Source organism: Gymnoscopelus microlampas (genome assembly GCF_963454915.1).
Source record: "Gymnoscopelus microlampas genome assembly, chromosome: 19".
Lineage (NCBI taxonomy): Eukaryota > Metazoa > Chordata > Actinopteri > Myctophiformes > Myctophidae > Gymnoscopelus > Gymnoscopelus microlampas.
The window spans coordinates 10,376,848-10,401,406 of NC_139956.1; the positions used below are offsets into that span (position 1 = coordinate 10,376,848).

Consider the following 24,559-nt stretch of genomic DNA (forward strand, 5'->3'; position numbering starts at 1 on the left):
CTACTGGTTTAGATTTTTTTAATGCCACATTTTACATTCATGTGAATCATTATCTCTCTGTAGATTGATTGGATGTGTGCGGTGAAGATTAAAACTGTCATATCCACAAAGCGTCGATTGAATTCACTCAGAAAGCCATGCTTCAAAAAGCAAGAGAGAAAAACAGTAAAGTAAACAGATGCTGTCCTCAAATGTGCACAGTCCCTAGGAGGAGAAATCCAAGGCACACACATTGGTGTCATTTTTTTTACAGTCATCATTATGCTTTAATAAAGAATGATGATGAAAAAAATGGGGTACATTTATACAAAAGAATCTTTGTAAAAAATGTACCCCATTTTATACCAATAGATGGATTAGAACCCCCGAGAGAGTGCGCATGCGCACCGTGCACTCCACAGACAACATTTACGCTCCTTCGCACGACGGTGTCGCGCGTCCGGAAAACAGCAGAGCTGCAAGCTCACCGCGGCTGGACGACGCAACGCGCCGTGAGCTTGTATGTCTGCTGTTTTTTGGCCGCGCGACACCGCGGTGCCGACGAAGTACGAATCCGGGCTTTTTTACAGGAGCGCGAGAGGCAGTGTTGCCATGTCCGCCTATTTGTAAGCGACTTCGGACTTGAACTATAAGTCGCTTGTAAATATTGGTGGTTGCGGTTTTGGGCTTGTTTCTAAAGTGTAGTTAATTATTTTGGGTTTATTGTGTAATGTTGTTTAAAAAACAGTGGTTCTCAAACATTTTAATGTCAAGGACCCCAAATGAATATGTATTTTTGTCTGTAGACCCCCCCCCCCATCTGAAAATATTTTATACCAGGGACCCCATACAAGATTTGTGTTGTTAAAATGTTTGTTGTTTTATCCACATTTTCTTCAATATATTTTTGAAAATAGCAGATTACAAGCTCGTCTGAGCTTGTAGATTGGCTATTTTCAAATAGCCGACGCATAGGTTTAAAGGTCTCATGCGGCCTAATAATAGTTGCTTCTTTTGAGCTTGTTTTCATTAATCTCTCAAGAGACAGCACCACTGCCCTGAACATGTAGTGTTGTTGTAGGAATAAACAAAGAAGCACCCGGGAGGAAGTGGACTAAGAAAAGGGAGGAGCCAAACCGAGTTCCTGTTTCTACACAAAAAAAAAGGAGAGGCAAAAACAAAGGCCTTTTTTTTTTAACTGAATGGGTTCCCAGATTGGTTTTCATTGGAAAAGGAGAGGCAAAAACAAAGGCCTTTTTTTTTTAACTGAATGGGTTCCCAGATTGGTTTTCATAGACCTGGTTGCTTGTTTCTCTTGCAAAACCTGGCAACTCTGCGCGAGCGAGAGGTAGGGAAGGCTGCCCTAATGGCGGAGAACGTTCGGTCTCCTTTCGACTACCGGGAGCCGCCGACCCTCGACAGCGACGGGGATGGGAGCAAACCGCCGCCGCCAAGGGGGTGAGAAACAATAATAATAAAAATAATAATGAGCCCGTGTCCACGTTAACTAAACAGCCGTTTTGTGAATGCGCTCCGTCTTTGGGGGAAAAAAACGCGAGAGGAGTTATTATAAACGCGAGCTGTGTGTGCAGACGACGCGCGCGCGACGAGCGTGCACGTTTGTTTAGTTTCCAGGCATGTCTTTTCTCATTTTTGGTCAATTATTTATTTTATTAATTATTTACTTTATTATTCATTATTTATTTTAGATTATTATTTTATGTATTTTGTATTATTCTTTTTTTGTTTTGTTACCAGGCATTTATTTTCTCATTTATAAGAAAAAATATTCGCGTGCATGATTTTTATTTACGTGAGGAAATGGAATGGAAATGCAATTTTAAAAAAAAAAGGATAATGGAATAATAAATGAAGTGGCTTTTCTGCAGCTGCTGCTGCTGCGTTTGGTTTTGACATGTCTGTTTGATGCATCTTCTCTTCTTCCCAACCAACCAACCAACCAACCAACCAACCAACCCAACCTCCTCACTGGCTGGTGGTTCTGGTGTTTTGGTGCTGTTTTGTTGTGAGGAATTCATTCTGCATCCATTAGCATGGCTAAAGGGAAGCTAACTGGCTGTTCGTGTGTTATAGCATGATATGCACCCATGCAGGCTGCATTTATAACGTTATTATGATGTGCCGCTGCATCATGCAGCAGTACATCATAATAACGTTATAAATGCAGCGACGTAGCATGTTCAACAACCCAGTGCTCATGGGAAAAAAAGACAAACCTTGTGTCAGATCTGCTCACATTTCCATTTTCTGCTATATCCAGGGAGACTAGCTGGTTGCTATGGCGCCAGCTAATGGGGATAATTTATAAAATCAAAATCAAATCATGGAAAAAGATCAACCTTGTGTCAGATCTGCTCACATTTCCATTTTCTGCTATGGCGGGGTGTCTGCGGGGTGCACTTCAACAGCCATAGCACCCATGCTACGGCTGTCTGTCTGTTCGGTTGTTTCAGTTGGCTCCTGGTTGTTTGGTTGTCCAGTAAACAAAGTTGCTGACCGTGGACTAAAATGACTGCGTCCCAAAACAGTCTCTCACTGCCTGGTAGGGGAGGGAGGAGTGAATGGATGGAGAGGATGATTTAATGCAGGGGTCTTCAACGTTTTTCAGGCCAAGGACCCCTTAGCTGGGAGAGCGATGAAGCAGGGACCCCCACATACTGTATAAAATTGTGTTGCAGATTAAAGCTGTTTAATAGATTAGACTCCATAGACAGCATTACCATTCATCAATGTATGTTGGATTCATGCTATAGTGTATTTTTAGATATTTAACCACTTAAACCATCAATACTTTCACTTTGTACTAGTCTGCTCTTTTTTCCCTCTCTTTGCCGAAAATAGCCGATCTACAAGCGCACAGCACGAGACGTTGTGAGCTTGTAGATCTGCTTTTTTGGGGGCTAAAGTTCTCTACTAAGGTTCAAGCGGTTAATGTAACAAAATGATCCTATCACACAAATATTTGGCGGCCCCCTGAGGTCCCGGACCCTCTGTTGAAGACCCCTGATTTAATTCGACTCAGTTCCTGCACATGATCATCAGTGTATGGACAGGGGGCCAGTGTAGCATAACAATATCTAATTATTGTTGCAATATAACAAGTGATCATAATGGTAATTCAATTCAACAAAAGGTCAGTCGAGTTTTTCTGGTTTCAGGCTATGGTCAATTGTGTTTGGTTTTGTCTGACTCTAAAACACAGCCAGCTTGTTTTCACTTGCACACAGATTTTTTCAAATGATCAAAATGTTGTCTTCAATTTATTGTAGTCTGCCTTGCTTATCTCTCGCCATAACCAAATTTGCTTTCTGTTGGTGACTCACACTTTGACAAGAGATTTAACAAAATTGCTTGTCGCAAAAAAAAAACTATACTAAAACAATGCAGTAACCATAGGTCAGACATGTCATGATCATACATGCAAATCACTTGGCACTATCGAAATGTTTGATGCATCCCAATACTCTGCCATACTATGACTGATTATGTACAGTTTTTCTCAGTCGCTTTGAGAAAATTCTTTAAACTACTTATCAACCTCCACATCTAGTCACTTTTTCACGTCATAAAAGCAATTCCCCATTATTTTTGAACAAATTGCAAAGGCCTTGAAACGTTCATGGTAATGATTTGGTACAATTGTCTGGGGTTTCCTTCATTAACATAAGCAATTGATTGCTGAATCTTGGTCAAAATGTGTTATACTACTGTTCTCTGTTGAGCAGGCTTACCCCCCAACACATCTAGACATTAGGTATTGCAAGGTATTACATGTAAAATGCTTTTGAAGCAGTTTTCATAATCTGTCGTGCATGTTATTGTTTACTATAATTTCTATTTGCCCTTTTTTGTAAATGAGCCCCAAGTTGTTGAATATTAACATTCACTACTGAAGGGAAAGCATTAGACATGGTCTAATACAGTAAGTTTGAGAACCAGTGGTTCTCAAACTTGATAATCAAGTACCACCATAACTCTGAGACTACACATGGAACCAGATGGACCAGACCCGTAACGGTCCATTTGGTTCAATTTGTACACTCTCAGAGTTACAGACCTGTAATGGGCCATTTGGAACCCCCGCAAGGAACCCTGAGAACCACTGCATTACACCAACTAATGATCCACCAGTAGAGGTGCATCTCATCAAGGGATTGCAATTGCCTGGGAAGATATCTGTTGTGATGTGGATGAGAATCTGTGGTCCTGTAAACAGGAACGTTAGGAGGTGTAGAAAGACTGCACTCTTTCCCCCATACAGCGCTGCATGTACGGTTCTGCCTAAAGGGTCATTTTTAGTAAGGAGGCTTTTTTGTTTCTCCCTTAGTGCGATGTAGTGAAGTAAAAGAGTCTTGTCTTTTTCACTTCTGTATTGCAATGACAGGGTCTGTCAACGAATTACTGTACAAACACTAAAAGCTTAGATATGAATTGAATTCTGTCCGATCTCTTGCAATCAATCTCCCACATAAAGTAATGTTTAACTTTGTTTTTACTGAAATTGATATATGCTGTACAGAAAAAGTGCAGCCTTGTGCATTTTCAACCGGTGTCATCAAAACCTTAGCCAGTTTACATTAGAAAAGACTTACAGAGAACACTGTTATAGGTCTAAGCATTTTGACTAGATTGAAAAAAGCATGTCATTCTGATGGCATTGATATGTTCATTGACATAAATATACTTTTGAGAGATAAACTAAGGATTTTGAGGCGAGCAAGTTACAGGCTTTTGCAGGTAATCCATTGTGTGGTGCTGTTTCTATGAATTGTTTTGAGAAATGAACTTACTGTTTTGCAGATGTTAAGGATGATTCAAGAAATTGATCTAAGCAACTGAGGAAAAACTGTGAAAACTCATTGTACTGAATTAAGTCTCATGTGTTTTTTGTAGGCGTGTGTGTGGGAGAAAAAGGAAAGGAACACCTGTGAAGGTGTGTGACCGAGCTTATGTTACAGAGGATGAAGAGGAGGAGAGTATGTCAGAACACAGCTACAGTCCTGGTATTAAGACACACGCATTCAAAAACACATACATACACACGTTTCTTCTGCTAGGGCTGGGCAGGCAATACTGTTATCAATATTTTATCGATATTGTGTAATAGGAGACTAGATATCGCATTACAGTGAAGTGATATAATTTTCTTAACATCTAAATGTTTAATTATTTTATGAAAGTACCAATAGTCATCCCCAAAATATTGTTGTTGGAAGTATTGATGACAAATATTGTGATGTTCTGTCCATGTTGTCTATGCCTGGGAATCATCCCGTACCTCGCAATACGATACATAATTATGTATTATTCACGAAGGTTACGATACATATCATAATATGATTCAGTTTATACCATGTGTGTCACAATACGATTCATCACGATGTAATGTATAATGTATTGAATTCAAATACTGTATGGTAATAAACATCATAATCAGTTTAGTCAAAGTACAACAATAAGGATATGAGGTTTGAAAATGAAAAAATAAACCAATGCATTTGCACAGTCATTGTTTATGCGTCCACACACATAACGCAGTGCCCTTAAAAGGTGTACAATTCTACAGGTGTACAAAGGAAACTGCATCGATAGAATCGCAATACTCAACTCTATCCATATATTGTCGCAGCCCTAGTATTTCCCAGCCCTAGCTCGAGTCACTTTTTATGTACCCTACACCCTGATATTAAACAATTGAGTGGAGTTCCTCCTCAATCTTGATGTATTAAATGTACTCTGCTTCTCATGACAAGCTAGCATATGTTCAAATGTAATGGAGTATGTACACGTTTTAACCTGTTGCAACCTTGACAAGGTGATGGCCAGTACCCGGAGGGTGCAGAAGATCGTCTACCTCCACCCGGCAGTCCTTACTATCTGGCCGACCCTTCACAACTCTGGTAAGGAAGACGGGAACTCTACTGGACTCTGTTGACTGACTGCTTCCGTTACAGTTTGGAAAGTGAGGATGAATTGAGCTAAGCTTGGTGTTTATTTCTCAGTGTGCCGGAGCTGGGTGAGGAGGGGGCCAGTGGTGTCAGAGGGCCTGTGCTCTTCCACCCGCCACCCAATTGTCGGATCAGAGAGGTGCACTGTGGGAGCCAGGTGCGACTGGTTGTCATAGCGATCCGTGACATCGCCAAAGGGGAGGAGATCACCGTGGACTACAGCCTGACGGACTGGGGAGAAAATGCCATGGTGTGGTGCCAAGTTTTTTGTTTTACTCCTTTTCAGAACTACTTTTGATGTTTAAAATGTGGCTTAAATGTAAATCAGGAATGCAGACTCACTCCCCCATCTTCCACTGCATTCTGAAAAGAACTTGTACAAGTAATTGGTGCCTATTTAGATAGATGCTAGGTATTTTATCCAGATGTTATGTTGTTTTAGATAGTATGTTAAATAGGTGCTAGGTTTTAAATCTATCTTGTATCCTAGTCACTTTTTACAATTAATTGTTTTCTTGGCACTCTTTTTATTGACCGTTTACACTATCGATGGTTGACTAGGGTTCATGCCACTTACTCCGATCTTTCACTTTCTAAGTCGCTCTGGATAAGATTGTCTGCTAAATGGCTAAATTGTACATATAGGATGTACTGTAAGCCAGTGTTGATTTTGACAGCACATTTTGATTTAGTTTTAGTTATAGTCTTTTGAATAAAATTCCATTTAGTTGTAGTCATATTTCAGTCATCTGAAATGTTTTAGTTTTTGTCTAGTTTTAGTCGACTAAATATCATAAGGTTATATCATGTATTTATATATAAAATAGCCGATCTACAAGCTCACAACGCGTCGCAGCGCGACGCCTTGTGAGCTTGTAGATCTGCTATTTATTATATATTTTAGTTCTACTGGATCTCTTCTCCACTAGTCACTCACTAACATTTAGTCTAGTTTTTATTTGTTGACGAAATTGTCAATATATTTAGTCTTAGTTTTAGTCATCATAGCTCAGTTTTTATTTTGTTCTTATTTAGTTTTCGGCAGTGAAAAAAGTAGTCGACGAACATTTTTCGTCATAGTTTTAGTCGACGAAATCAACACTGCTGTAAGCAAGGTTTCCTTTAGCTGGTATAAATCGCCCATCGACCGCTAACATTGTTAAGTGAAAACATCACCACCTTGGCTGACTGGGAAATGCGATGTTATTATATTTTCATTATTATTATTATTTGGATAATGTAACGCAACATTGCAATATGTAGTTTACAACCATTACAATTATATTTGATTTTTTTGATAATCTTTTTTTTATGAGCTTATTTTATGAGCATTGATCCTGACAGCCTGTTGCCTAGTTGCCCTGCAGTTATCTGATCCTAGATCAGCCTATTCGTGGGATGACAGTGTTGCACGTTGAAAATATCAGACCTACAAGCTCATAATGCGTCGGAACGGGTTGTGAGCTTGTAGGTCTGCTATTTTTATGTGCAACACTGTTGTGTGATGAAGCATAGATCAGGCTTCACACGTTTCTCTCCTTCTGAGCTGATCAGTGCCGCTGGCGCTGAGTACAGGTCTTCTTGGTTCGGCCGGGCGTTATACATGATAAACAGACCCTAATAGAACCAGCCCAGACCCAAATGACGATAATAAAACAGGGACCCGAACTCATATGGGTTGTGGATATTACAAGTAAGCACAGTGACTGGAATGGAGAGAGAGACCGGTTGAACTTGGTGACACATTGCAGCAGGCAAATTTATACCAATTCCTTGCCATCATGAACTAAACGTAACAGTATGAAACAAAACAAAACAAAAGCTGATGTAGTTTACAGCGTATTAAGGTGAACAAGATGTAAAGCCCCAAACATTCAGCCCGTTTGTACGACGGAGTCACGCAAGTAGTTCACTCATCCGCCCTCCTGACTTTAATTCTGTTCCTTTTGGCAAGCGACACCTGCATTGTGGAGTAGATATGCTTTAGGAATCTATAAACACAGGAACAGATTGCATTTGTGTTAAAGTGGAAAGAAGCTCAGCGCTAACGCAACGAGGTGTAATGATCAGATGGGTGGTTTACTGCACGTGCACGTATCTGCAAACACGCACGTGACATTTATTAAATTATGGCCGATAAATGTATTCTTTGGCCGATAAAATATAATCTTGCCTGCCACGGTGGTCGGCCCAAAAATTGCCTAGTGGAAAGTTTGTAGGTAGTGCGCTAACTGGGTCTGTTCTTCTTTGCACTCTGCTTCCTTACAAGGAGGAAGAGGCTGGCCCACACCCTTTGTCACTGTCTGTCTCTGATTACCTCACTCCCTCCTGGTCGCTGTCCCCCTCCTCCTCCCCGCTCACCCACTCCGAACCCAGCGACTCAGACCGCGAGGAGGACGAAGAGGAGGAGGACGACGATGACGACGATGACGATGAAGAGGAGGACATGGAAGAGATGAGGGGCCGGATGCTTCGGCGCCGCAAGAAACGCAAGATAGCAGCTGCCGTCACTTCAAAGAAGAAGACAACAGCTGCTTCCTCCAGGGGACCCGGGCGCCCGTGCTCTTCCTTTTCCCGCCCACCAGCTGTTGCGCCCGCCGCTAGATCGCAGTCTCAGCCTCCGGCTAGCACCCTGGCACCCCCGACGACCAACATCAACAACAACATCAACATCAATATCGGCAGCGCCGGTGGGGCAACAGTGAGCCGGCGGCAGCACTGCCCATACTGCGGGCGCCACTACCGCTCACTGGCACGCCACCTGGAGAAGCACCACGCCAACCAGCCTGAGGTCAGAACGGCGATGGAGCTGGCACACCTCCACACCCACAACTCCTCCAACGGCGGCGCTTCGCACCCCCACCCCTCGCCCTCCTCTACTTCTTCTACTACCGCTCACTCCTTCGCCGTCCCTCAGCCCTCCTCCTCCTCCAACCCGGCCCCGGCCCCTCTCTTCTCCAGGGAGCGGGAGCCGCCAGTAACGCGTTCGAACCCTGGTGCCGTGTCGTTCTCTCTTAACCTCTCCCCGCCACCCTCAGCTCAGCCGCCCGCCGCCAAGAAGGCCCCGTGCCTGTCGCCGCCTGCAGCTAAGAGGCACACGGCGCCCGTGGCGCCGCGAGTAAAGAGTCCGTCGCCCCCTCCTCCGCCACCCACGCCCAGGAGGGGTCGTAGGTTGAAGAGGGAGAAGCAGGAGGAGCAGCAGCAAAAGGTGGAGGAGTGCTCCAGGAGTAAAGAGGAGCTGGTTCCTCCTCCAACTCCTGAGCCAGACGTGGATCCTGAGGAAGAGCTGGAGCTGAGCGGAGAAGGGGAGGACGATGCTCCTGAGGAGAAGAACGGCGAGATCCTAAAGTAGGCTGGAAAATAATGAAAACATTCAAATGATTTGACATTCCATGTTGGGTTTTATACCAAAGCCACAGGAAAATACTTGTTTCCGATTGGCTGTCAGGTGTCTATTAATATTGATATCAGGACACCTCAAACATAGTCCTGGTCAACAGTTCAATCAGTGCTCGTATTAAACTGTTTATTACCGTTGTTATGGTTACATGCAAACTGTAGCAGCTATTTGTTTTACTAGAAAGTGTTACCAAGACAACACACAGCTTTTGTGTGCAGTTTTCCTCAAATGAAAGTTAAAAGAAAAGAGAGCCGCATACTCATGAATTGCTCCGATACCATTTATTTACCACAGGGCAACCCTCAGCAGAGCAATTCTTGACTCTCTCTTTTAAAGACTTGACCACATTCACTCAGTCACTGGGTGTGCACCCTCCCTCAGTTCACAATCACATGTGAAAAATAGTTTAAAAGATATATATATAAACAGCCTATTTTTGTGTCTGTGGTATATGCATGATCATGTACTCCAAGGTGTCCCAATATTGGAAATTAACAGACATTAGCCTTGAAACCTTGTGGAGCATTATGGCTTACTTCTAGATCAGGGGTCGGCAAGTAAGGCTGGCCTTGGATCTTGTGACAGACCAGAAGATTTGTGTAGTGTATAACTGCATACTGATAGAACGTCCTGCGCAATCATATGTTGCAGGTGCAAATAGAAATGCCTCATACTTCTTTTCGAACAGAGAACAAAAGCTCATTCATAGAACAGTTATTTTATTGTTCACGGTCTCTTTATACAGAGAGAAGCTGTGTTTTCATGTTTAAGACATGTTTAAGACACAAGAGAAGATTTTCATCCAATCTATAGATGTGGAAACATAAGAATGGGAAAATAACTTCCTACCTGGTTTCATCAATGCTAAACCGTTGTGTCTTATCTGTCCACATCCTACCTATTGATTGCACTATGTGGGATTCACTATGGGTCGTGGAGAATTATGTCCTTCTGTAATGCTCGTTTTAAATACAGTCTTCTCTCTCTCTCTCTGCAGCTCTCAAAGACATCACATGTCGCCTCTTCTGTCCTCTCTCTCCTGTTTGGTACTCTACCTCCGCCGCCAGCAGCACTCCGCCTTCCTCTCCTTAACTCGCTCGCCCCATTCTGCCGAGGCATGGCGGCTGCTCTGCCACTCCAGCCTCTCCTTGCTCATCCTGTACAATCGCCACCGCGAGTGCGAGGTGGCCAAGCTCTCTATCCAGGACTACCGCAACCGCACCACGGCGCCGGCGACCACCTCCGCTACCAGCTCCCCAACTGGCACGGAGGCCCTCCTCTCCCCCTTTGAGCGCCAGGTCCTCTGCCACCTCCCCCGGGCTGGCGTTCTGGGCAAGCGCGGGCGCCTCCAGCCCCTCATTTTGCCACCTCATTGCGAGTCCTGCCTGGAATTGCTTCTCCAGACCAGCCCCAACGTGGGCGTGGACCCAGAAAGCCCCTACGTCTTCTCCCGGCCCTACCACTCGCCCGCCACGCCGCTTCGGGGCACCGACCTGCTGCGCAACCTGGCACGGGCCAGTGGCGCCAAGAACCCCGGGGCGCTGACGGCAACGAGGGTGCGTCGGCAGGTGGCCATCATGACCCAGCTGCTGCTTCTAGAGGAGGGGGAGGGCCAGGGACCGCCGGGCGCTGCCGCCGCCAAACGCCTGGAGGAGTTCCTGGAGCGCGAGTACCATGTGACGCAGAACTGCTCCACTGTGGGCCGGGACCCGGCTCTGATGGGTCGTGTGGGCCGCGTGGTGCTCTATGGAGAAAAAGAGGGTGTGCTTTTCAGGGGCATGAGTCTGCAGCACATCTGTCTAGAGCTGGATGGTAAGATGTGATTTTGCATCTCTGTTTTAAAGACAGTATTATTTAGCGTTTTTAAGCTGTTTAATGCTTTCCGGTGCCAACCTGTAGTTCTATAGATTGATTCCAGTGGCTCCATGGTGGATTTCTGACCCCCCCCCCTCTAAAATAAAAAGTGCATATTGAATGGGACGTGAAATTTGCTGGAGGGGGGCTTTATCGAATGAATTGCCATAGTTTTGTGTTTTGCTTCGGTGTGTGGTATTTTATGTCACTGTCACGTACATGATTTAAATGCAACTTTTCTCAAGCTGTGATTCTGTTTTCTGAGATCCAATTTAATATCACAGAGTGAGTTGAACTTTCTGAGCTTGTTTTGTAGCATTTGTTAAAAGTCACCTCAGTTTGATCTGAACTTCACTTGTTGTCATGGCTGTCCTGCAGTGATGTCGGGCAACTCTGCAGAGTCCTTCTCGGATGATTCAGAGGGGGACGGAGAGAAGGAGGAGGTTAAGGAGAAGGTGAAGGTGGTGGTGAAGAAGAAGGGGCCAGGCCGCCCACCACGGAAGAGGAGGGGTCCCGTTGCTTCATCCGCCACTCCACCAGTGGTCCATAAGAGACGAAGCGTTCAACCCAAATCAGGTAATCAAATGTCATCTTTTAATGTAGTATGTCCCATGCACTCTAGGAGCTCACATGCACTTAACAAGAAACAACCATACTAGTTTGTTACATCTGGTGTACACCTTTGGACCAAAAGGTCATGGGTTCGATCCTGGGCACCGGCCCGTGTTTTCGGCTGATATCGACAATAAGCCTCTCCGACCTACTTAATTACTTACAAAGTAGCAGTGCTCAGCTCCCAATTCAAAGCACAACAGACACACACTTAACATGCATGCAATTTTCCTAAACCATGGTCATGTATCGGGCTGCAGGTGTTCAGTAAGTCACTATTTACACTTTTTTTGTTTGTACAGTAGTATATCCATATATTATATTATTTTTATAATTCCTTTGTTCATTTGTATGAAATGTGCTATATAGATTTAGCTTTCAGTTAGAAATCAGCTTTCTAGTATTTCAATAGAGCACATACAGTATTCTACATCTCCCATGCAGGCTCTCAATAGTGTTGGCCATAATCACAAGAGAAAAATGTCTGTCATGTGAATATGCTCAATGACATTCTGCACCAGGTGAATAGACCCTTTATCAGACAACGTCACACTGATAAGGACCAGTATGCTCACGCAGGCCGGACCCAAATGAAACCCACTGCTCATAAGATGCAGTGGGAAAGTTGTCACTGCACTCAGGTGTAAAAATGCATTCCATCAAACTTTCAGATGCTGTTCTCTCCCAGTGAGGCGTAAGAATGCTTAGGATTTTTACTGTGATCTCTCGATCTTGAAATATATAATGCTTGGTTTATGTTGTGTGTAAACAATAATATGCAATTCAAAGTAGTTGTCCTCAAAACCCCACCTCCAGTGGCTGTCATTAGAACAGAGGGAGCGCTTTATGATCATGGCACCAGAGCCTGTGCTTTCTCACACAGCTGCTGCCCATCAAAACGTAATTTATGCTCCATCCCGCGAAGGTGTCAGTGAACGGCCGAGAATAACAGACCTCCAAGCTCACAACGGTCGCATCCGCGACGCGGTTGTGAACTTGTATGTCAGCTATTCTCGGCATGCAATACCGTTGCACGATGAAGTATATGTCTCTTTAGGGCGCACCTCAATAGCCAACACACAAGAGGCGGTTGAAACTAGCGCTCCCCAAAACAACGGGTTTGGGGATCTGTTGGCAGGGCCGCAGGAAGGGTAGTGCGAGCGGTGCGGCGCTTGGGGGGGGCCCGCAAAAAAACGTTTTTTTTTTTTTTATCTTTTTTTTTCTCAAGTGAGCAGAATCACGTTTATTAAGAATTATAAAAAGAAATAACCGCAAATAACCACGAAAAACTCGGAAATATCCGCCCAAAACCGCAAAAAAAAACGCGCGCGAGGAGGGAGTGCACGCACGCGACTTCGCACCGGGCCCCGCATTTCTCCCAGACGGCTCTGTCTGTTGGGAATTGATTACATGAAACAGTCACCAGTGCGCCCAGTCTCAATGTTTGTAAACAAATAATTGGTCTATACAAAGAAACATAAATCGTAGATACCAAAAAAACAGCAGACTTGCTGTACATCCAACCATGTAGTGTTTCCGCTAACATTCCAGCACCCCTCTCCTTGTCCTCCAGGGAAGCGCGGCGTGCTGAAGCGCCCCTGGTCGGAGGCAGAGCGCGTTGCCGTGGAGACCCACCTGAAGAGGAACCTTGTGGAGTTTCGAGTCCCCGCCAAGGCCGACTGCGAGCGCTGCCTGGAACTCTGCCCCCTGCTGGTCAGCAACCACCGTGACTGGCGGTCTATCAAGTTCTACGTCCACAACCGCATCCAACTGCTGAAGAAGCATGGGAGAAGGGAGACCGCCGGCTCCCTCTGCTAGACGGAAGGAGGTGAGCGAGCGAGATGGAAGATGACAACTCATAACCGAATTGTACAAACATACATTTTTATTTTTTTGCTACAAGTGACTTTTTTGTATTCATGGATGCAGTATGTGGAACTAGGCATGCTATCGGTCCTGCCACCGTGGTTGTGTAGGATTTGTCACAGGCGGGATGCTCGGATTGAGGAATAATGGGTCTGTGATGTCGTCTATGCCTGTTTTCTTGTTTGTTTTTTTAAAAAGCGGTTGGACTTGGACATAACGGAAAGTGGGAGTGGGAGCCGGGACGTGGCGAAGGCTCTTACTGTTGTTTCTCCACTGAAAGGCTGATGACCAAACATGAATGTGTAAAGCTACAGTATGGAGGAAGAAACCAATGGTTGTGTGATCCTTAAAACCCCCTGTAGAGTTAGCCTACCTGTCTTACGGACTGAGACGCCTCTGAACTGTACAGTTTGTGTTTGATATTTGACTGGCGTCGTGCCACCAACACATGGCTGTCATAATAAATTAACTGACAAGTGTATTCAAGTGTATTCTTCAAAGTATTGGACCATGATGCACCTGTGAAGTGGTTCTTGCATACCTCTGTACCACAATCGTAGTTTAACTCGTATGTATCAAAGCACGCATACTTGAATTTGTTTATCATGTATTTTTTGTATTCTTTTACTTCAGAATCAACATATGGTCTTATTATTCAGTGTAAATACTTACTAATCAATGAAACGTATACAGTAGTTGTTACAGAGTCGGTCTTGTGCTATGGTGTATATACTGTAAATACTACCTGTACTTATTAAAATGTATGACATTTTGCCGTGTTTTCTTAAACAGGTTGTAAAGTGAGGTTTTACATTGTGAACACAGAATGACAAAGAAAATAGAAATCATGAATAAATGCAGAAAATCTCAAGATTATTGATGGCGATTTATTATAGCTGATGACAAATGCAGTCCAATCACAATTTGTTTTTTTTATCCACAATTGTTCACTTTAACAGTATAGCCTATACTTTGATATATATAATTAAAAAAAAACACAAGAAAAACTTGCTTACAACATGCAGACAAGACCACTATACTAGTTAAGCCTTTGCTTAACAACAATATCCAGACAAGGAAGCACCTAGACTACAGCCTAAACCAGTGTTTCCCAACCTTTCATGACAGGTCCCGCTTTGACAATGGTAAAAGGTCTTCTCCGGCCCCTATGTGCTCACACATGACCTACTCCTGCCATCCAACTTTTAAAAGCATAAACACAACTATAAACAGATATCAGGTACATACTGTAGCTTTTTGTAAAAAAGAAACTTTTACATATTTGAACATTAACTCTAGCAAAAACGACATTCTATTCAAAAAGCCTGACTACATAGACTGTAGCTGAATTTTATTTGGCCTACAAACTAGGCCTAGTTTGTAGAAATGTCAGTGTACATAATGACTTAGAAGTGGCGAGATTGGAATAAGCAGAGTAAGCATGAACTTCAGTCAATAAACAATGTAAATACTCATAAATAGAGTGCAGACAGAAGTGTAGTCAGTAGTACCTCAAAGAAACTAGGATACCAGGTAAACTATTTCAGGTAAATAAAAATCATGTCTAGCACGGTCTTAACATTTGTGGTATAAAATAAAAAAATATATACAAAAACATGTAATAATGTGTACAGTATAGTGTAAGATATTGATTGAAAACTTTAAATTATTCTCAAAAAGAGCATTGAGGTTTACCCTCATTTGCAATGTGGTCGAGATTACATACACAAAAATCAACAATTAAAACATATACAGATATAAAACACAGGCATTAATTTTTAGCTTGAGTTGTTGAGTGTTCCATGAAATAGGAGCATCAAAGCAGAAAGCTGATTTTCCCAGTTCAGACTGAACAGGTGGAACCTCAAGTGTAAGCCAGTCGCTTGAGCGGGCAGGTCTGGTAAATGCTTTGTTCCACTCTAACAGCAATGTGATGTATGGTGGTAACTTCCCATCAATAGCCTTGAAAATAAACTGATACCAGTGCTTATTTCTCCTCTCAGAGAGGGAGGACCAACCTACCCTGTCGTAGAGGATACAATGGTGAGTGCTGTAGCATTCATATATGTTAAATGTTAGTTAAATATTAGTTATTGTTAAGCTGCCCCTGAACAAGTACCAAATTAAAACCAGTTAACTTTGGATACTGTGCCTCTAGAGTCTACGGCACCTTTCAAATTGAGGAGTGGGGGGGGGGGGGGGGGGGGGGTTACCCTATGTAATGTCCATTATTCTTGAACATTTAAGCTGCCTTCTGCTATAGAAAAGGGACAGGGAAAATATTAGATAGACTGGTTAAAGGAAACTTTCCTTAAAATATTTGTTCAGTACATTATAAGTCATTAGTGTATGCATTTGGTTACAGACACTCAAGATTGACCTATAGCCGAGATGGAAATAGCAAGACATGCCATCTCCGGTTTACTTCCCGTATCTGCATGACGAAGGTGGACGCCTTTTTAGGAGAGCGGAAGCAGGTTGGAGTCTATTCATTCCAATGGAAGAGTGAACGTGAACATAGCTTCTGAATCATTCTTTAGGTCCATGGTCACTGAACTAAATATTGGACCCGCTAGTCACAAGCCACACAATATTAACACGATTTTCAGGGGGAGAAGCAAACCACGGCTACTTAGGAGACCATTTGTAGGATTTGTGTACTATTCCTCCTCTAGTGGCTCCAATTGGGATGGTGTATCTTCATAAATTAACAATCTTTGCCTATAGTGTGATTTGCTTTGTGTTCATTTCGTGTTTAGAGATCATACCGATGTTTAAAACACAGGGCAATTCACATTAACCTGACTCTGCCAGAAGGAAGAAGCTTGCGTCACATTTGTTTCACAGGCTTGTGAAGTCAATACCGCCCCCATCTGGCGGAGTCAGGTTAAATTCACATAAAATCTGTGACAAATCTTATCGCCAGAAGTTTAGTCAGTCAAGAAACGTTGCATCTTTACCTGCGCTGAAATTGCAAAACTTGCATATAGCATAATGTTCTGTGTTTCTGCTGCGAGTGTGAGGATATCAGGGTGTACGGCTCTTCAAGAGATAATGTATATCTATATCAGTGGTTCCCAAACTTTTTAGCTCAAGACCCAAGAGAGAAAATGTATGTCTCCCTGGGACCCAAACTAGTGAAAATAACTATAAATCTACTGTACAAGCTCACAAAGCGTTGCGATGTGAGACGTTGTGAGCTTGTAGATCTGCTATTTTTTACTACTTCTTAAAACGTTTATTTTAATTTTTTGGAATTCCTTTGATTTTATGAATTTCTTTTGAAAAATGTTTGACTTTTTTTGTGTTCAGAATGATTATTTTTAATCTTTTGAAATTATTAAACAAATAATTGTAGGAAATTGAGGGATTTTCTTTTTTTTTTACTCATGACCCATAAAAATGGGTACCGACCCATTGTTTGGGAAACACTGATCTACATCTCAAGCAGTCGTTATTTTGGTTCATTTAAAAGAGGTTCAGTCTCTGATCCTGTTCCTTCAGTGTTATTGTTTATGTACAATCCTCAGCGGGGCTAGGTCACCTTTCCCAGGATTGAAAAAAGGAACAACTTCTTCTGTGAACTCAGTTACTAGAGTGACAATATGTTTTTTGGTTTTGACATCATAAAAGGAAAGTTCTCCCTTGTCGTAGTTCAAGTATACACCAAGTATCTCTGGTCTAGATGTGACAGGAACTACGACAGCAGGTGTGTTAACCGAGATTTCATCTCCCTTTGAGGATAAGAACAGGAAGCCGGCAGAGGGAACGGTCTGGAGTGGGACATTGTCTGGCATTGGTTTGATACTTGCCACACTGACATTTGCCACACCTATCCACCAGGATTTCTTGACACCTGCCTTTTCATCACCCAAACAAACCTCCCAGTAGCCCTGCTGACCAGAAGAGAAGCCAGGTGTTCCATGTATAGATGTCAGGGGAGTAACATCCTCACCGTCAGGGAGGGTATCTACGTTCTCTCTCACAATCACTCCATCTGGTGTCATTTTCATTTTGAGATATTCATTGACTGTCTCATCAAGTGTGACATTCACTGTTGAAAAGAGACAGGGACGTTAGATTGAAAAGAATAAACTAAGTCCAAAACTAGTGCAATAATTAAAGCTACCATCTGTAGGTTTTATGTTTTATCTCCCTCTCTCAAAGAAGAGAGGTCATTTCAATGATGTGATGTCTGAACTACAGTAAAGATGGCGGCGCATCTACTGTCCAATCCGCTTGAATTTGAAGAAGACAATGTCTGCTTCAAATTACTGACATTGTCAACTGTTATGTGTCCTACTAGACACCAGGGTCTAAATGCAAGAGTGGGCAGACCACCACCGCAACCATTGCAGATGTGCTACTTAGATTGTAATAACATACTCTACCATACAGAATGTATAATTAAATAAGGTTTTATTCACTAAACTAAGACCCGGAGTGTAGCTTTAATAGTATTGATGTCAAATATGCCAGAAATTACTGAACAAATTACCTTGATGAGTGGTGACTAGGGCTGTATGTTGTATGTTCAGGTTTGGCGTATCTGTAAGAGGGATCAATCTGGAGAGATATACCCGCACACTGCCACTTGCACCATCACTAGTATCTGTAAGAGAGAAAACAAAACAAAAAAGGAAAATCTACACTGAACTCCAAACAGCTTTGCAGACAGATAATGTATCATTATCTCACGACTCCATGTTGTTGAACTACCATCAGTTGTTCTTCATTCTAACTTTAAAAGAGACTATATTGTTGTATGAATTTTCAAATGGCTGATAATAATACATATGTATCGAAACTCAAGTGCATGGACAAACACTTGATCAGTAATGTAATGTAAGCTTTATACTGAGTGATGATAAGAATGATTAGAATTGTTAGTTAGTTCCTGAAATATACAGCACAGATTAACTATTAAACACATACAGTATTACGCACAATATACAATATACTATATACTACTGTTATACAATGTAGGCTAACTTGACATTACTCACATTACTTACATATTAATACACTCTACCATATGTTCCATTCATTACAGTAAGTCCCATATTGAAGCTTTAATATTATCATTGTCAAATATGCCAAAATGGATCAGCGATTACTGAACGAATTACCTTGATTTGTTGGGACAAGAGCTGTACGTTCTTGAGCCGTACCTGTAAGAGAGAAAACAACTAAAAGTTAAATCTACACAGCGCTCTTATAGCTTTGCTTTGCAGACATATTTCCCAGATACAGTACAGTATATCATTATCTCACAATCTCACAAGAACCGCTCCACTAGTTCAGAGCCTTTGACTAGTTGTTTGAGCTGCACGCGCGCTCGTGAGAGTGCGTCTACCTTGCGTATCGATCAAAGTCAGAGTGCCGAGTGTCAACAGCGTGAATTAATATAGGAATAACCCTGGCTGGATGCATATCAATGGTCCATTGTGTGACCTGTTAAGTACTGTAGGTGTAGGCACACTGTCAATGTTCTGAAGCAGTCCGAAGAGAACGTTTGGAATGGATTCATTAATTAAATTACAGAGGTGACGTCTGCAAGGTAAATGTATATGACAACACTAAAGTGTCCCCATTATGCATGTAAATAGAATAACATTTGATATTTATTGTGGATTAATAAAGCCAATTGAAATGGTTATTTCAATCAGCGATTGCTCACAGGTTTTCCGCGAGTGTGTGCACGTACGCGTGACGTAGCGATCCACTAGTAAAAAAATCCACAGTACACCACTGCTCAATGTGTACTATAACACAGATTCAGTAAGAATGATTCATAGATTATGACCTATAATACAACTTTCTCAGTATCTGCTCAGGGTCTACTTTTGAGGGGACATACATAAGACAAAGACAAACCCTGTTCTACACGGAGCAACTGATAAAGATGATATGTGGATTTGTATCATAGCCAGGTAGCTACAGCATACTACCACAGTTCAACATCACTTAAGAAATGAATCAGTTTTAGTCTTACAGGGACATCTACAATTTCAGGGGCAGGAGCTTGTCAGAATATAAAGCCACAACTATGTATTCATTAACTTTAAATAGAGGATACATTTATTTTTAATAAATAAAAAATTATTACCGTTTTCAAGCTCACGGAGGGATCTCTTCTCTAAAACCCAAAAAGCAAACATATAAAAGTTGATTCATGTCAATGGTATTATCATGCTATTGCTGCATATTTCAATCCAAATCAATCAACAGACTTACCTCTATTGGATTTGAAGTGCTTCACAGCAAGTATGGCCATACTGACTAGCAAAGCCAAGAGGGTCAGGATAAACACTACCTTCCATCCAGTGGTCGACCCTCCAGTCCCTGAATCGAACAACATTGTTTATTGCAAATTACAACATATTTCACACAAACGTGCATATACACATGTGTACTCAGCAGCCTCATAAAAACACATTCTCCCATTCACCTGAGGGCATTTGCAGGTTCATTCTTCCCTGCCTCTCCTCCTCTTTAGACAAGGCTACAGAGCAGGTGACCCTGGAATCAGTGGAGAGGAGTATCCAGCTGTGGACAGACACCAGACCACTGGTGTCATTGCTATGGACTAGGCCTTTTGCAGCCAGAGTCTGATCCTGGTTGGACCACTGCAATGTAGGCTTTGGATACCAGCCTTTAGATTCACAGCTCACATTCGCAGAGCCATCTTCTTTCCACATTAATGACAGGAGAGGAGAGATGCCCACCGCTACAAACAAGGAACAATCATAAAGCAAGAAGGGATTAGTATGATTAGTTGGTGAAATGACAATTAGATTAACATGTGTATGTATGTATTGACATACAGGCCCCCATGGCCTTTGCTATAGGGTTGTGTGTGCCTTTAAGAGCCTAACCAGATTCCCTTGCAGTGCTGGTTTGGAGGGTGGAGTCTGAGTTGATCAGTGGAAGGGGAGACACCTGGCCAATAGACGGATTTCCGCGCGACGTCATCACAGAGCAGAATGCGCAATCTGCGCATGCCCGGGTGAAAGGCGCGTTCGAAAATACAGCCCTGAGCGGCAGTGAGCGCACTGGCCAATACAAACTAATAGGCGAGTGTGCTCCGGTGCGTAATTTCCAAACGCACCCATAGGCTTCCCCCTCCTCTGCGCGGTCATATTCCTCTCATGTTTACTAACAGGAAACCCGTCTATTGTCTCCTCACACTATAAAAGCCCCACTCTACAATGCTTTTGATCTTCAGTCCTTCCAGGCCTCAGGCGTGGCCACACAGGAAAGCATTTGTGTTTTGTTTGGTTTAGTCATGTTGGTTTATTAAGCCTCAGTTCCAGTGGGCAGCATGTTTCCCTGCCTGTATAATTTGCAAACTTAAACGTATTACTTTATTTACTTATTTCACTATTGGTTAAATAAACTTTACACTTATTTACGTATTACCTCCGTGTCGTCTCCCCTTTTTTGTTATGGTCTTAGAGCCAGGCCATAACAGTATACGTATGTACATTTCTACTACAGCTCTGTATATCTGTTGTTGTTTTGTATTTTTATGTTTGTTGTATGGAATTTTCTATCACTATGTGATGGACATTTGACAATAAAGTCTTGAATCTCGACGCATGGAAACTTGTATTCAACATGGGGGAGACATGTCCAAAGGTAATTTAAAATAACCTGTTTAATAATGGTGGTGTTGACCTACTATCGTAAAAATCAACTTACCCGTCACATCGAGATTGACGCTGGCTTTGTCGTAGCCCTTATCGCTGCTCACATAACAGGTGTACACTCCTGCATCCTGCAGTGCGGCATTTACCAGTTTCAGGGTCACATCACCCGCCTTCAGCCCGTCTGACTTAGCGTCTCGCAGGCCAAATGAGGCACGACCCTCACCGTTCGGGGCGTATCCTCTCTGCCTGTAAAACAAGAGAGGTGCGTCGAACTGGTGGTCACCCCGATACCAGCGTACCTCCAGGCCCTCCGCGTCCTCTGGTGGGTTGAGCCAGCATGGTAAATGGGTTGTGTGTCCGAGAGAAGTTACGACTGGAGCCGCGGGGACAAGGACTGTGAGGGAGTCTGAAAGTGACATGGAAAACACCAATTGTCATTTATTTTTTACTTCATACTGTAGACTAAGGCTAATAAAGGTGGTCTAGTTCAGTGGTTCTCAAACTTTTTCAAGAATGTTCAAAACAAATTTTCAGACACATTTTTCACAAGAATTGTTTTGCCACCCTTTTCAGCTTCACAGAACGGTACACAGGGAAGCATCCTTACCAGAAGCTGCTATAGAGCACGCACAGAGAACGGCAACAAGATACAGCTTCGCCATCTGCATAAAAACATAGGAATTAGTAATCCAATCTAATGATAACAACCATAACACTTTTTTTTTTTAAACAGTTCAACAGTAGGTTGTTACCATAACTTTTTATTGGTAGTATCATAGCATGGTTGGCATAGTGCACGGGATATATAGGTGAAAAATATAACAATTACATCTTATATCGATGCACATAGTATGGACATAGAACTACTGCTATTCACTATGGTGGACAGTAACAGCCTACATTTACTTGAGTACCTGTACTTTACTTGAGGATTTGTTTCTTTGAACATTTTTCATTGCAACAACTATGCAGTGATAGTGAAGAAAGGGAACTTGGAAAGACACTTTCTGACAAACCACAAATCAGTTGACTAGAACTTTCCAGCAGACAGAGAGCTGAGAAAAAGAAATAAGGAACTGGATAGAGCTCTCTCAGCATTATTCTAAGTATTTGTCTCATCAGCAAGAACTACACAGTGATGGTTATTATTGTTTGATGTGCACCACAGTTTTTTTTAAATTATATGTATTTAACTATTGACTTATTCTCTTTGCATTATTTGAATTAGCGGTCTAAAATAAGATGAAAAAGCAGTGGCTAAATAGATCTCATGCCATATGTAGCCTATGGCTCAGTGTTTGTGGCACTATTGTTTATGCAGACATACTAGTCTAATTGTTTTAAAATGTGTAGCACACTGGCATAGACACTATGGCACATTACGAGTCCATTAGTTTATATTTAGGGCTAGTCATTTCGGTTTCTGGTCAAATGATTGACCATGTCTGTGACAAAAATAAATTATTGATCAAAATGTCCATCACAAGCTGGCATGGTGATGAGGATGACCCCTGGTAGTATTTATTTTACTTTACTGGAGTATTTCCAATTTTCAGTACTTTTACTTCTACTCCATTACAGCCAAGAGTCAACTATACTGTTTACTCCACTACAGTTATCTGAAAAATTTAGTAACTAGTAACTTTACAGATTATTATGTTATTATTATTACAAAATTGTACTCTAAAATTACCCACTTCAGCCCAGTAAATTTCAGCTATTTGAAAATAGCAGATCTACAATCTCTCAATGCATCAGCTTGTTGCTATTTTCATAAGATTTTTATACATTTCCTGCATTTGAAAACTTGTGAAAAGGGACATTCTACATAATGAGTATATGCCTACTTTCTACTTTTGGTACATTTGAATTCCGGACTTTGTACTCATAACAGAGTATTTCTACACTGCAGTATTGATACTTTTACTTAAAGTAAACTTATTTTTTCCACCACTGTAGGCTTATCTAGTAGTAGGCTAAGAGTTAGGCCTAGTCTCTTGATTGCTTTGTTCACCTGATTGAGGACGGGCTTCACTTACCTTTTGTCTCGCTGTGCTTCCCAAAACGTGACGTTTGTAAGTGTTCCAGTGTTTCCACAACGTGTCAGAAAAATCTCCTCCGTACAACAGACTCTTTAGCTTATTTGGAGTCTCCGTTATCGTAATGAATGAATAAAATGCCAAATATACCGAATGAATATCCCTTCAATATATCCCTGAATGCCCTTGCTGCTCTTCCCTGTTTTTCACCACCAGACAGGATAGAATTTACTTTCACTTTCACATAATGGCGCGGTGGTAACTCTGATCCATAGCGTTAGGAATTTAGGAGGAGTTCTCCTTAACGCTAACCGCACACCCCCGGGAGCGCAGGTCTCGTGTCTCATCTGTGGTAAATATAAAAAATACACGTTTGCTACTCACCAAAACAAAGACGATGTTAAAACCTTGAAAACCTACTTTCCTTAGAGGGAGCACTGGGAGCCCCCCACCTCACGTCTAAAATACACTTTTTGGCCAGAAAAGAAAATATTTCACCGAAAATTAATTATTCCACTGCGCCCCCTACAGATATGGTCGATGGATTGTTTTCTATTGACAAGATCTGTAGGGGGCGCAGTGGACTAACCAAAAAAAGATTTTCTGACCAAAAAGTATATTTTAGACGTGAGGTGGGGGGCTGAGGGCTCCGAGTGTTCCCACTATTGAACTAGGCTTTCAACATTTTAAACCCGTCTTTGTTTTGGTGAGTGGCAAAAGTGTATTTTTTATTTTTTACTACAGACGAGAGCCTGCGCTGCCGTGGGTGTGCGGACAACGGCTCGAAAGTAACATAGCGTTACTCCTTCTAACGCTATGGATGGACAGAGCCAGTGCAGTGGCGCATTTTTGTGGGCAGTGGGCACAGATGGGGCAGGGCTAGGGCAGGGGCAACAGTGTTTGATGGACACATTATAACGTACGGACAAATCGGACACATGCTTATAAACTTGCACGTTATATAGTCATGTCTAATATCGTAAAAAATAATAATAATAATAACAAAAAATAAAAACCCCAGTGAATGGAATGTGTTATTCTAGTGGATGTGTGCGCTGTGCTGTGCTGTGTTACGTACACAGGGAGGCGCTCTAAGAGCGAGCCAATAAGAGAACAGAACAGGAACAGCGTTGCCATCGTTGATGTGTTCTCTGTGCTGTGTTACGTACACAAGGGGGCGCTCTAAGA

General features: G+C 42.3%; 2 protein-coding genes across 4 annotated transcripts; one reads left to right on the forward strand and one right to left on the reverse strand.

The window, feature by feature from the left end:
• The first annotated feature begins 1,313 nt into the window (after nucleotides 1–1,313).
• Nucleotides 1,314–14,471, forward strand: LOC311034572 (uncharacterized protein). The gene is made up of 8 exons (XM_084042451.1): nucleotides 1,314–1,437; nucleotides 4,894–5,003; nucleotides 5,816–5,900; nucleotides 6,003–6,198; nucleotides 8,218–9,296; nucleotides 10,346–11,160; nucleotides 11,581–11,778; nucleotides 13,388–14,471. The coding sequence occupies exons 1-8, from the start codon at nucleotides 1,346–1,348 to the stop codon at nucleotides 13,630–13,632; spliced, it is 2,820 nt and encodes a 939-aa protein (XP_083898577.1). The 5' UTR covers nucleotides 1,314–1,345; the 3' UTR covers nucleotides 13,633–14,471.
• An 82-nt stretch (nucleotides 14,472–14,553) lies between these two features.
• LOC311034575 (butyrophilin subfamily 2 member A2) lies at nucleotides 14,554–23,609 on the reverse strand. Of its 3 annotated transcripts, none has more exons than XM_084042456.1 (9): nucleotides 23,372–23,609; nucleotides 21,940–21,994; nucleotides 21,385–21,738; nucleotides 20,132–20,410; nucleotides 19,910–20,016; nucleotides 19,790–19,817; nucleotides 18,810–18,851; nucleotides 18,179–18,292; nucleotides 14,554–17,734 (listed from the first exon to the last, which is right to left on the reverse strand). In XM_084042456.1, the coding sequence occupies exons 2-9, from the start codon at nucleotides 21,992–21,994 to the stop codon at nucleotides 17,187–17,189; spliced, it is 1,527 nt and encodes a 508-aa protein (XP_083898582.1). In that variant the 5' UTR covers nucleotides 23,372–23,609; the 3' UTR covers nucleotides 14,554–17,186. The 3 variants fall into 3 exon arrangements, with proteins under 3 accessions (XP_083898582.1, XP_083898581.1, XP_083898580.1); XM_084042455.1 differs by having other exon boundaries at nucleotides 19,790–19,819; nucleotides 19,918–20,025; XM_084042454.1 differs by having other exon boundaries at nucleotides 19,910–20,025.
• Between the last annotated feature and the right edge of the window lie 950 nt (nucleotides 23,610–24,559).

Excerpts from the sequence above, each read along its gene's own strand:
- LOC311034572 (XM_084042451.1), top strand. The coding sequence starts at position 1,346 with ATGGCGGAGAACGTTCGGTCTCCTTTCGACTACCGGGAGCCGCCGACC. Across the intron at positions 5,004-5,815 it reads AGAACACAGCTACAGTCCTG|GTGATGGCCAGTACCCGGAG; the intron begins GTATTAAGACAC and ends AACCTTGACAAG. Across the intron at positions 11,779-13,387 it reads AAGCGTTCAACCCAAATCAG|GGAAGCGCGGCGTGCTGAAG; the intron begins GTAATCAAATGT and ends CTTGTCCTCCAG.
- LOC311034575 (XM_084042454.1), bottom strand. The coding sequence starts at position 21,994 with ATGGCGAAGCTGTATCTTGTTGCCGTTCTCTGTGCGTGCTCTATAGCA. Across the intron at positions 20,026-20,131 it reads GAACCTGCAAATGCCCTCAG|GGACTGGAGGGTCGACCACT; the intron begins GTGAATGGGAGA and ends TGTTCGATTCAG. Across the intron at positions 18,852-19,789 it reads CCTCCGTGAGCTTGAAAACG|GTACGGCTCAAGAACGTACA; the intron begins GTAATAATTTTT and ends TCTCTCTTACAG.